Source organism: Phyllobates terribilis, unplaced genomic scaffold, assembly GCF_046119375.1.
Source record: "Phyllobates terribilis strain yellow unplaced genomic scaffold, ASM4611937v1 Scaffold_2__4_contigs__length_985480577, whole genome shotgun sequence".
In the NCBI taxonomy this organism is placed as follows: Eukaryota; Metazoa; Chordata; class Amphibia; order Anura; family Dendrobatidae; genus Phyllobates; species Phyllobates terribilis.
Window position 1 is genome coordinate 49,879,903 of NW_027362762.1, and position 13,720 is coordinate 49,893,622.

The 13,720-nt window shown below is 43.8% G+C and overlaps 1 protein-coding gene across 5 annotated transcripts in view; it reads left to right on the forward strand.

The window, feature by feature from the left end:
* The window catches only part of MYO7A (myosin VIIA), a 454,077-nt gene that overhangs the window by 366,389 nt on the left and 73,968 nt on the right, over nucleotides 1-13,720 (forward strand). For all 5 annotated transcript variants that reach the window (XM_073661638.1, XM_073661622.1, XM_073661633.1 and 2 more), the window contains 5 exons: nucleotides 4,675-4,851; nucleotides 9,308-9,397; nucleotides 9,720-9,847; nucleotides 12,885-13,011; nucleotides 13,524-13,643. In XM_073661638.1, coding sequence (XP_073517739.1) covers nucleotides 4,675-4,851; nucleotides 9,308-9,397; nucleotides 9,720-9,847; nucleotides 12,885-13,011; nucleotides 13,524-13,643 — 642 coding nt within the window. The remainder of the gene's footprint in view (nucleotides 1-4,674; nucleotides 4,852-9,307; nucleotides 9,398-9,719; nucleotides 9,848-12,884; nucleotides 13,012-13,523; nucleotides 13,644-13,720) is intronic.

Genomic DNA, 13,720 nt, shown 5'->3' on the forward strand with positions numbered 1-13,720 from the left:
ACAGTGGTCCAGACTAGTCGACCATACAATTACAAGAGATGCAAGTGGCTCCGGCTGGGGGGGTCATCTAGCAGATCTCTCAGTTCAGGGGCTCTGGCTACGTCACGAAATAGAGGCATCATCGAACCTAAAAGAGCTTTTGGCAGTGGAGAAATCCCTGATAGGCTTCCTTCCCCACATACAGGGTCGCCATGTCCAGATCAGGTCCGACAATCGGACGACAGTGGCGTATATAAATCACCAGGGAGGAACAAGATCTCGCTCCCTTATGGTAGTGGCAAACAGAATCCTGCAACTAGCAGAACAGCATCTCCCATCCCTCAATGCTCTTTACATCCGGGGGGTAGAAAATTCAAGGGCAGATTTCCTCAGTCACCACACTTTAAGACAAGGAGAGTGGGCTCTAAACCCGATAGTCTTCCAACAGATTATCCATCTATGGAGGTCACCGGACATAGATTTGTTCGCCACCAGGGCGAACAGGAAGGTGGAGAGATTCTGTTCACTAAATCCAACAGAGAATCCCTATGCTGTGGACGCTCTCCAGATACCCTGGAAGTTCGGGAAGGCCTATGCGTTTCCACCAATAGTAATGATCCCGGCAGTTGTGAGGAAAATTCGGGAGGAGGGGGCGAGGCTAATTCTGATAGCCCCCTTTTGGCCAAAAAGACCCTGGTTCTCCCTGCTTCGCCTAATGTCGATCTCTGATCCCTGGGTCCTGCCGGACAGGCCGGACCTTCTCATCCAGGGGCCGATATTCCATGCACAAGCCAAAGGTTTTCCATAGGGGTTTTTCACCAGGCCTAGTTTCCACCCTATTGGGTAGTAGGAAGCCCATAACAACTAAGATTTATTCCAGAATCTGGGGAAAATACCTGGATTTTATAGACTCCCCATTGTCAGATAAACCTCCAATTAAAGATGTCCTAGAATTTTTACAAAAGGGACGCGACCTGGGGTTAGCTACGAGAACACTTAAAGTTCAGGTGTCCGCCCTAGGGGCGCTCTATAATTGTAACCTGGCGGGGAACAGATGGGTCTCTAGATTCATTAAATCCTGTTCCAGAGCTAAGCCAGTTCTAGCTCAGAGTTCCTCCCTGGGACCTGAATTTGGTTTTAAACGCACTCTCTGGTGACCCATTTGAACCTCTGCAGGTTATCTCTCCAAAGTTCCTCACCCTCAAAACCATTCCCTTAGTGGCCCTAACGTCGGTCCGTAGGGTGAGTGACCTGCAGGCCCTTTCTGTTGATCCCCCATACACCCAAATTCATGAGGACCGGGTCGTCCTGCGTACAGATCCGGCATACCTTCCAAAAGTAGTATCCAGATTCCACTGTAATCAGGAGATTGTGCTTCCCTCTTTCTGCAGTAACCCTAAAATCCCCGGGGAGGTTAGGTTCCACAATCTGGATGTTAGAAGGGCATTACTACCGTACATAGACATGACTAGTCAGTGGAGGAAGGACAAGTCCTTGTTTCTGGCTTTTCAGGGGAGTAGGAAAGGTCACGGGGTATCAAAGGGAACTATTTCTAGGTGGCTTAGGCAGGCCATTTGTCTAGCTTATACATCTACAGGTGTTCCGCACGGTATTAAAGCTCATTCCACCAGGGCTGTAGCAACCTCCTGGGCAGAGAGAGCAGACGTCTCGATTAACCAGATATGTAAAGCTGCTACTTGGTCTGCACCATCCACCTTCTACAAGCACTATCGGTTGGATCTATCCTCCTCTGACCTTACCTTTGGGAGAAGGGTACTTCAGGCTGTGGTCCCTCCCTAGGGTGCTCATATTCTCCAAAATTCTCTCAAGGTGTGCTGTCATGGGTGAGGGGAAAACACCAAGGTTACTTACCGGTAGCCAGTTTTTCCTGAACCCATGACAGCACCCGTAGTTTCCCCCCCCCTGTCTTTCTCACGCCCTGGTGAAGCACTTTACATTTTGGGTGATTATATATATATATACAGTACAGACCAAAAGTTTGGACACACCTTCTCATTTAAAGATTTTTCTGTATTTTCATGACTATGAAAATTGTACATTCACACTGAAGGCATCAAAACTATGAATTAACACATGTGGAATTATATACTTAACAAAAAAGTGTGAAACAACTGAAAATATGTCTTATATTCTAGGTTCTTCAAAGTAGCCACCGTTTGCTTTGATGACTGCTTTGCACACTCTTGGCATTCTCTTGATGAGCTTCAAGAGGTAGTCACCGGAAATGGTCTTCCAACAATCTTGAAGGAGTTCCCAGAGATGCTTAGCACTTGTTGGCCCTTTTGCCTTCACTCTGCGGTCCAGCTCACCCCAAACCATCTCGATTGGGTTCAGGTCTGGTGACTGTGGAGGCCAGGTCATCTGGCGTAGCACCCCATCACTCTCCTTCTTGGTCAAATAGCCCTTACACAGCCTGGAGGTGTGTTTGGGGTCATTGTCCTGTTGAAAAATAAATGATGGTCCAACCAAACGCAAACTGGATGGAATAGCATGCCGCTGCAAGATGCTGTGGTAGCCATGCTGGTTCAGTATGCCTTCAATTTTGAATAAATCCCCAACAGTGTCACCAGCAAAGCCCCCCACACCATCATACCTCCTCCTCCATGCTTCACGGTGGGAACCAGGCATGTAGAGCCCATCCGTTCACCTTTTCTGCGTCGCACAAAGACACGGTGGTTGGAACCAAAGATCTCAAATTTGGACTCATCAGACCAAAGCACAGATTTCCACAGATGTGTCTGCTGCTAGAACTCTGTGTGGCATTGACCTGGTCTCTAATCTGAGCTGCTGTTAACCTGCGATTTCTGAGGCTGGTGACTCGGATAAACTTATCCTCAGAAGCAGAGGTGACTCTTGGTCTTCCTTTCCTGGGGCGGTCCTCATGTGAGCCAGTTTCTTTGTAGCGCTTGATGGTTTTTGCAACTGCACTTGGGGACACTTTCAAAGTTTGCCCAATTTTTCGGACTGACTGACCTTCATTTCTTAAATTAATGATGGCCACTCGTTTTTCTTTACTTAGCTGCTTTTTTCTTGCCATAATACAAATTCTAACAGTCTATTCAGTAGGACTATCAGCTGTATATCCACCAGACTTCTGCACAACACAACTGATGGTCCCAACCCCATTTATAAGGCAAGAAATCCCACTTATTAAACCTGACAAGGCACACCTGTGAAGTGAAAACCATTTCCGGTGACTACCTCTTGAAGCTCATCAAGAGAATGCCAAGAGTGTGCAAAGCAGTCATCAAAGCAAAAGGTGGCTACTTAATATAAGACATATTTTCAGTTGTTTCACACTTTTTTGTTAAGTATATAATTCCACGTGTGTTAATTCATAGTTTTGATGCCTTCAGTGTGAATGTACAATTTTCATAGTCATGAAAATACAGAAAAATCTTTAAATGAGAAGGTGTGTCCAAACTTTTGGTCTGTACTGTGTATATGTATGTATATATATATATATATATATATATATATATATATATATATATAATATTGTAAGTGTTGGTTATGTGTCTAACCTTTTCTGGAGGTCCTCTCAATGCTCTATAATCCAACTGAAGCGAGGGAGAGGTACCGCCCTTTTATTTCAGACGGTTTCCTGTCCTTGGTGGGGCGGATCCCTCTCTCCAGGTGTGCTGTCATGGGTTCAGGAAGAACCGGCTACTGGTAAGTAACCTTGGTGTTTTTGGTCGCTACATTTCCCTAAAAAAATGAAATTTTTAATGATCAAAATGTCATAATTAAAAAAAAAAAATGGAACATTTCCATGTCATGAAAGGTTTAAGAAGTGATTTAATACAAGAGATCAGCAAAAGTGAGATGAAAAGGAGACAGTTGGGTGAAACGTTGCAAACCTTTGGGCATCAGGAAAGTCTACATCTTGGCCCTAACCCTTCCCACCATGGACATTTTTCATTCTGCTCTTTAATTTGTTTTCCTCCCTTTTCTTTTCAGGATTTGGGGGTTTTTTTGTAGGACAAGTTGGAATAACTCCATCAATCTTGCTATATAATGTTCTGAAAAATGAGAAAAAAAAATTCCAAGTGCAAAATATATATATATTTTTTTAGGCTTAGTTTTTATGGCATAAAAAAAATACCCGGTACTATGATTCTCCTGATCAGTACAATTATGGTGATACCAAATTTATAAATGTTTTTTTTTCAATTCACTGATTTAAAAAAAAAAATCCAAATCTTTGGATTGTGTCACAATTTTTTGAGATCTGTAACTTTTTTTTCCTATATATATATATTTTTTCCATCAATGTAGCTGTCAGTTTTATGGGTTTTTTTGTTGTAGTTTTTATTGGAGCCATCTTTATTTTCTGGCGATATTACATTTTTGATGGGAAAATGGCAATTCTGTTTTTTTTTTTTTTTTACTATAATGTTTAACTCATGGTTTAAATAGTAGTTTTATATTTTTACAATACCCAATATGCATTTTTTATTCTTTTATTATAGAAGAAGGTCACTGATTTACGCTTAAATTTTTTAAATGTAAAAGTATTTTTTTTCTTTAGATTTTACATATTTTTCGAGTCCTCCTCGGTGACTTGAACCTGCAATCATTTGATCCCTTGTAAAATAATACTTTTTTTTTTTATCAATATACATTTAAAAAAAAAATAAAATAAAATGTAATATTTGTGATTTAATTTCCCAGGCTGCTCTCGCTGTGTGGATTACTATTCTCCGATTCATGGGTGACCTACCGGAACCGAAATATCACACGGCCATGAGCGACGGGAGCGAGAAGATCCCGGTTATGACAAAGATCTATGAAACTCTTGGGAAAAAAACGTATAAGAGGGAGCTGCAGGCTCTGCAGGGAGAGGGGGAGGTAAGACATGGTTGCCCAAGATGGGGTATTCCCATTTCCAAGATGTTATCCTAATATGTAGTAGGTGTCATAATAATAATATTAGCAAATATTTCCCGTAAGGGTTCACTCACATCTGCGTATAAAAAGTATCTGAGATTCTCAGCCAGAAAAGTTGCAAGGGTCATGGCATTTAAAGCTAGTTTTTGAACTAATAAAACAATCTTACATACAGATATAGATAGATAATATATATATATACTGTATATAATTAATGCAGAGTGTGTGTAGCTTACTGTACACGTATGTAGCTATTAATTAAATAAATTAAAGAAAAAAATGGCATATTTTTCTTAACCAGCTGAGGGAAAGCCGACAGCTGGGGGCTGATGTTTAAAGTCTGGGAAGAGGGTAATAAACATGGAGCTTCCCAGGCTATTAATATTAGCTCACAGCTGTATACTTAGCCTTTACTGGTTATTAACAAGGGGTGACCCTGAAAAAAAATTTAGATGGTGTCCTCCTAGTCTTAACCCCTTAATAACATCTGACGTACTAATACGCGTCTGTGCCCTGGGACTTAAGAGCCAGACCCGTATTAGTACGTCATCGCGATCGCGCGCGCACACAGGCTGTGCGGGCGCGATCGCCGCCGGGTGTCAGCTCATTGTCACAGCTGACACCCGGTACTATGTGCAGGGAGCGGTCCTGCACCGCTCCCAGCACATTAACCCCTGCGATGGTGCGATCGAAGTCGATCGCAGCCGATCGCAGCATTGCGGGGGCAAGGGGAGGTGATCGCAGATACTCACCGCCTCTTCCGGCTTCCAGCGCTGTCTGCAAAGGCTTCCCGGGTGTTGCCATGACGACCCGATGTCGTCATGACAACATCCGGGTTACCAGACAGCAGGAAGATTGTTTGGACATGCGCAGTGCATCTCCAAACAATCTTCTCACTGTGCAGCGCTGATAGCCTGTATGACACAGGGATGGTGCTGCATTCCTGTGCCATGCAGGCGATCAGAGAAAAAAAAGTGAAAGTCCCATAGTGGGACAAAGTAATAAAGTATAAAAACTGTCAGTAAGTGAAAAAAAAAAAAAACTATAAAACTGTCCCACTAGTTAACCCCTTCAGTGAACACGGTAAAAAAAAAAAAAAAAAACGAAGCAAAAAACAATGCTTTATCACCATACCGCCAAATAAAAAATGGAATAACACGAGATCAAAAAGACGAATATAAATAAAAATGGTACCGCTGAAAACGTCATCTCGTCCCGCAAAAAAAAAGCTGACATACAGCTCCATCAGCCGAAAAATAAAAAAGTTATAGCTCTCAGAATAAAGCTATGCTAAAAAATATTTTTTTCTATAAAATTGCTTTTATTATGTAAAAGTGCAAAACATAGAAAAACGATACAAATGTGGTACCGCTGTAAACGTACTGACCCGAAGAATAAAGCTGCCTTATCACTTTTACCACACGTGGAACAGAATAAAAAAAAAAAACCAATTCCTGAATTGTTGGTTTTTGTTTATTCTGCCTCCCAAAAATCGGAATAGAAAGCGATCAAAAAATGTCACGTGCCTGAAAATGGCACCAATAATAACGTCAACTCATCCCGCAAAAAACAAGCCGTCACATGACTGTCTGCCAAAATCTGGAAAAATTATAGCTCTCAAAATATGGCGATGCAAAAACTAGATTTTACAAAAAATGCGTCTTTTTGTGTGTGACAGCTGTCAGTCATAAAAACCCAATATGATTCTGGTATTGCTGTAATCACACCGACCCGAAGAATAAAGTCGTCTAATCACTTATACCGCACGAGGAACGGCGTCAAAAATAAACTCTTGGGTTAGGATTGGGCTAGGGTTAGGGCTGGGTTTGGGGTTAGGGTTGTGCTAGTGTTAGGGTTGTGCTAGGGTTAGGGTTGTGCTACGGTTAGGGTTGTGCTACGGTTAGGGTTGTGCTACGGTTAGGGTTGTGCTACGGTTAGGGCTGGGGTTGGGGTTAGGGTTGGGGTTAGGGTTGTGATGAGGTTGGGATTTTTTTCAAAAGTAAGAAAAAAGATGACGATATGGCGACTAGTGTTGAGCGCAAGTGCTCGCTACTTGAGTTTGCATCGGGTGCTCTGGTATGCATTGAGTATCGTGGGTATTTGAGTGACATGCTCGAGTCTCTGCCCCATATGCTTCGCGGCCAAAAAAACTTTACGGGGATTGCCTGCCATGCACGAGCGATCCCCGCATGTTTTTTTATGGGTGTCTAATAACCGTGAAACATGCGGAGCAGGGACTCGAGCATGTCACTCGAGCACACGCTGTACATGGTGCATACCTGAGTACCCGATGCAAACTCAAGTAGCTAGCACTTGCGCTCAAGACTAATGACAACTTATTCAATATGATGACCTAATGTAAACAAATTCTGTGTCGTACCTCTGGGTTCAAAATGTTCACTATACACCTTAATAAAATCCTTGAGGGGTATAGTTTCCAAAATGGGGTCACTTGTGGGGGAGCTCCACTGTTTAGGCACATCACGGGCTCTCCAAACGCGACATGGTGTCCGCTAACAAATTGAATGGAAAATCGGCTCAAATTGTTAGCGGACGCCATGTTGCGTTTGGAGAGCTACTGCGTGCACAAACATTGGAGCTCCCTCACAAGTGACCCAATTTTGGAAACTAGACCCCCCAAGGCGCCTATCTAGATGCATAGTGAGCACTTGGAACCCCCAGGTGCTTCACAAATTGATTCGTAAAAATGAAAAAGTGAAAAAAAAACACTTTTTCATATTTATGAATCAATTTGTGAAACACCTGGGGGTTCCAAGTGCTCACTATGCATCTAGATAGGTGCCTTGGGGTGTCTAGTTTCCAAAATGGGGTCACTTGTGGGGGAGCTCCAATGTTTGGGCACACAGGGGCTCTCCAAACGCAACATGATGTCCGCTAACAATTTGAGCCGACAATTTGCTAGCGGATACCATGTTGCATTTGGAGAGTCCCTGTGTGCCCAAACATTGGAGCTCCCTCACAAGTGACCCCATTTTGGAAACTAGACCCCCCAAGGCACCTATCTAGATGCATAGTGAGCACTTGGAACCCCCAGGTGTTTCACAAATTGATTCATAAATATGAAAAAGTGTTTTTTTTTCATTTTTACGAATCAATTTGTGAAGCACCTGGGGGTTCCAAGTGCTCACTATGCATCTAGATAGGTGCCTTGGGGTGTCTAGTTTCCAAAATGGGGTCACTTGTGGGGGAGCTCCAATGTTTGGGCACACAGGGGCTCTCCAAACGCGACATGGTGTCCGCTAGCAAATTGAATGGAAAATCGGCTCAAATTGTTAGCGGACGCCACGTTGCGTTTGGAGAGCTACTGCGTGCACAAACATTGGAGCTCCCCCACAAGTGACCCCATTTTGGAAACTAGACCCCCCAAGGCACCTATCTAGATGCATAGTGAGCACTTGGAACCCCCAGGTGCCTCACAAATTGATTCGTAAAAATGAAAAAGTGAAAAAAAAAACACTTTTTCATATTTATGAATCAATTTGTGAAACACCTGGGGGTTCTAAGTGCTCACTATGCATCTAGATAGGTGCCTTGGGGGGTCTAGTTTCCAAAATGGGGTCACTTGTGGGGGAGCTCCAATGTTTGGGCACACAGGGACTCTCCAAGTGCAACATGGTGTCCGCTAACAAATTGTCGGCTCAAATTGTTAGCAGACATCATGTTGCGTTTGGAGAGCCCCTGTGTGCCCAAACATTGGAGTTAAGTAGTCGTAACCATGAATACCTAAGCTTACTGCAATGCCCTGCACATGAGGTAAGCAACATAGCTTATCAGAAGAACTATACTACATTTCCATTTGGAGGTATTTACTAATGTTATTTTTATTACACCTACTGCATATTGGAATCCCATTATATGGGATTGTTCCTGAATTTTTTTTTCACCTTTTTTTGAGATGGGTTTATTGGTGCCAAAAGCTGTTGCGGTACCAGTCTATCACTCTACTCTAGGGTCACACTGCTTAAACACCGCAGTCATCTCCATGGAGTAGTCGACTCTTTAGCTCAAGGAGAAGTTGCTCCTGATTTGGGGCTGTGAATGGTAATGAATGACGCATTTCAAGACTTTAAGGGGTTGTTCACTATTGGTCTACTCAACTTAACATCTAAATTGCCCACTGTAAAATAAAAAAAACAACATATTTTCTCCCAACCGGCACTTTTCTTCTGATGTTGGCAAGAACGGCGCCAGTCGGGGAGGTAAGATATGTTTGTTTTTTTATGATAGGCAATTTAGCTTTTAAGAGGAGGTTGTCTAGTAGTGATCAACCCGTTGTACAGGGTTATAAAGGTTGTTTCCATAACTTCCTACCCCCGATGACAGTGCCCCTTTAAATGACGCACCTTTTAGAGGGCATGCTAACATTACTTCTTCACTTCTCTTCTCCTCCATGTAGAGTGGTCAAATCGACGGACTGAAGAAGAACAGCGTCCGCCACAAGCTGGTATCACTGACCTTGAAGAAGAAGTCCAAGTTAACGGAGGAGGTACAATATATGTCTATGATGGTCCATGCGCTCTCCGCAGCACCATCTAAGGAGCACATGGATCAAATATACTATTTACGCTTGTCTGAATAAGCCCCTAACAGGCGGTGGTGTCCTATATGGTATAAGAAGCTACTACTTCCGGCATGTCCATGCTAGGAGTTGTAGTTTTACAACAGTTGTAGCTTTTTAAGATGGTGGTGATCTTGTGAATGTTCACTGTAGGGTTAGTGTTAGGGCCAGGAGCCAATATTATGTGGGATCTCTTGTAGGATAGGTGCCCCACACCCTTTCATCACTCCTTTTCATTGATATTGCACAGGTCACGAAAAGACTCCACGACGGGGAGTCCACGCTACATGGTAACAGCATGCTGGAAGATCGGCCCACCTCCAACCTGGAGAAGCTCCACTTCATTATCGGGAATGGCATCCTGAGGCCGGCGCTACGGTCAGATTTTTTTTTTCATCAGTGAAATAATTTTCTTCTACTCCAATCACATCTAAAGCTGCATCTAAATCTGTGCTCTCAAATTTGAATGCTTTGCAGCTCTGGATGTGACTAGAGGACAAGACATGATTCAACTTTATAGAAGTCGTTCAGTGTTCTATGCAGATTTTTTTTTTTCATGAGCCCCCATCCAGCACAGGTGAGGGGTTCACAGCGCCCCCCTCATAAAGGGATCATTAATTTACAATATCCCTAACAATTAATAATGGATTAGCGCTGGCGCCTGTAGCAGCTGTTGTGCGCACCTACCATCTGTGTGATTACAGTATCGCTGTCAGCGCAACCACATTAATAAATGATGGACATGGAAGCCTTTACATGCAGCTTACTGACATTATATTTTTACTTTGCTTCCATGGACGGTAGTAAAATAGAATATAACATACTTTAAAGCGCTGATTCACCCTCACTCATCACACACATAAAATATTAACTGCAAATCACTCGCTTTATATCAAACCCTTTCATCATCGTTTAAAGGGGTATTCCCATCTCCAAGTTCCTATCCCAATATGTAGTAGGTGTAATAATAATAATAATAATAATATTAGAAAATATCTCCAACTACAAATGTAGTACAGTTCTTCTGATTAGCTATGTCACTTTCCCCATGTGCAGGGCATTGCAGTAGCTTAGGTATCCATGGTTACAACCACCAACAACAAATTAACTGTCACTATATCAGTGGTCATACCCATAGAAACCTAAACTACTGCAATGCCCTGCACATGGGGTAAGCAACATCACGAATCAGAAGAACTTTACTAATTTCTTATTGGAGGTATTCGCTAATATTATTATTATTACACCTACTACATATTGGGATAAGATCTTGGAAATGGGAATACCCCTTTAAAGGATAGGGACACCTCTGAGACAGTTTTTTTTTTTTTTTTAAATTATTATTATTATTATTATTATTGAAACGGGACTAAAAATAATTTTTGCAATTGGGTTTCATTAAAAACGCTGCATCGTTTGCCCCTATAGTCTTTGTGTTGCGCTGTCTAGTGCTGGTGACGCGCCCCCAGGGCAGTGGGGTACTCGGTGTCCGGGCCTATGGATGCTGGGGGGATATGTCACAGTGGCTGGCCCGGTCCGTGGCCCAGGGCGGTCAACAAAAAGGGGATAGTTTATATGGGATTTGTAGTTTGATTGTGACGCCACCTGTGGTTTCTGGTAATTTGTACCAGCGCTGCTGCAGACCTCTGAGGCAGTTGATAGGGCAGCTAGGATGGAACAGCTCCCCACAGGTGGAGCGGGCCTCAGGGCAGTGTGGAGTTTGACGGTGGGTGGTGATGCTGGGGCTTGTAGTGCAGTCGGGATAGCGCAGCAGGAGTAACTGACAGAGACAGGAGATTCACTTCAGTACCGTTACTGGTGCGGATGTCAGGTACGGTCCAGGGTACTCAGTAGGAAGGGTGCACTTCAGGACTTCTCCCCAGTGAGCGGGTATAAGGCCTCCTGGTCCGTGTCTCCCTCTCTCTAAGCTCCTGGCCAGCCTGCAACTGGGCCTAGCTTCTGTGTCGTGCTGTTCCTTCACCTGTCGCTTGGTAGTAGGACCTTCTGCTGGCAACCACTATCCCTGGACGCCGGGGCCTTCGTGGTTCCTAGTCCTGTCAAGGGTTTAGCTTCAGGTCGACCATGGACTTGTAGTCCTCCTGGTATGCCGGTGATCCCTACTGGGTATAAAGGGACCCTGTAGGCGCGAACCCGGTGTCCAATTTACGTTCTGGGGTGAGCCTATAGTGCTCCTCTGCCCCCTTATCACTTCTCTCCTCTCCTCCTCGCCTCCGGCCACACTCGGGGCCCCTCAGGCTTCAACTCGTGCTGTAGGCCTTGGCTCGCCTAAGCACAGCAGCCAGCGTGCTGCGTCTTCACTGATCTCCTAGCGTCAGCACACTCTGACAACCTAACTCCACCCTCCAGTATATATATCCCTAACAGGGCTCCCTCTGGTGGTCTGAGGTGGAAGGGTGGAGGTGTTTGTATGTAGTGAGGGCCTCTTGTGGAGAAGTCCGTCCATGCACCCTTTTGGGTTATGTGGTACCTGTGCACAGCAGGGTGCCACACTGGCTGCAGAATGAGTTAACTGAGAATCAATCAGTGAGCTTGTTCCGATGAAGAGTATGGCAATCTTTTGCTCAACAGATGTATGATCGGATGAAAGTTCAACTCAACTTTGATGCGGTCCGTGGTTATAAATCAAGCCAAGAGGAGCGCAGTAATATATAAAAAAGTTACAAACTCCTTTATCACAATGAGCTGACTGATGGATTCTGAGTTAACTCATTCGGCAATCAGCAATGTGCAGGGAAACAAACCGCTTTTAAAAGTCAAATGGTGCTATATTTTTAATGACACCCAATTGCAAAAACATATATTTTTTAGCCCAAAATACAAGGTGCCCACATCTGTGTAGCTGGCCATACACATGTAATAGCTGTCGACCAGCAGCTTGGGGCGTTTTTATTATGCCGCTCAAGGCGTGTTTCTAGAAAGTGGATGGCAGTCAAGCAAGTGCACTGCAGCTACAATTTTAATAGGGAGAACATTTCCCCATTCTGCCTATCGTTGTGGATCCCAGCAGTCGGACCCCCACCGATCAGCAAGTTATCATTTATCCTGCGGACACAAAGGAAAGGTGTACGCAGTGCATGAAATCCCGTACACTGTGTAGTGGCCGTTCTTGTGTTTTACAGCTCAGCTTCTTTTGAAGTGAATGTTATCTGAGCTGCAGTACCTGAGAATGACCACTACACAGTGAACGGCGCTGTGCTGTTCTGGCTTCATACGCTATGTGCAGCCCACCCCCGAGGAGCTACAAATAGTTGATCGATGGAGTACCGGGAGTTGGACCTTCACCAAACTGATATAAATGACCTAACCTTATTATTAAAGTCCTGCTTTGACTCGTTATGATGGTTCTAATCCTTATATTAGATGACCATTAATTTTTATTTTTATTTCTGACCAGGGATGAAATCTATTGCCAAATCTCCAAGCAGCTTACCCAGAACCCCTCCAAAAGCAGCCACGCCCGTGGCTGGATCCTCATGTCACTATGTGTGGGATGCTTCGCTCCCTCTGAGAAGTTCGTCAAGGTCAGTGTGCAAGAATTTATCATTATGTCCGCCATTGATATGTGCGTAATGCCAGAGTGGGGGTCTTTGATTTAGATGGTTCCTACTTCTTGGAAGGGTCCCTTGATGATCAGCTGTCTGGCTTGCTAGGAGGACTAACTATCAGTCGCAATCCATGGGGAAATGTTACAGGAATTGTTTTTCTGCAGCACTCCCGCAGGGGAAATGAAGTATTACACATTGTCCTCAGTAACACAGGACAGGTCAGGTCCTCCAGACACAGAGACTCTCTTTATAAAAGATCTCTTCTTTGGCCAACATTTATGAAAACTCCGCCACTCCATATTTATAAAATGCGGCACCTTAAACGTATTTTTTTTGTGCAAATTACGACAGCGCAACTGGCATAGGATATAAAAAATGGTGTAAAACATTCTGGCGTAAAAGGGAAAAAAAAAACGTAAATTGCACAAAATTTTGGGCAAAAATCGAAAACTTAAATTTGTTTATTACTTCCATGTTATTTTTTTCAGTACCTCAGAAACTTTATTAATGGGGGACCCCCAGGATACGCGCCGTACTGTGAGGAGCGATTGAGAAGGACGTTTGCCAACGGCACCAGGACGCAGCCCCCCAGCTGGCTGGAACTTCAGGTGGGTACAGAAATTATTGGGTGTTGGATACAAAGATACCAAATATTTTTTTTTTTTGTTTTAATTTTTTTCTTCAA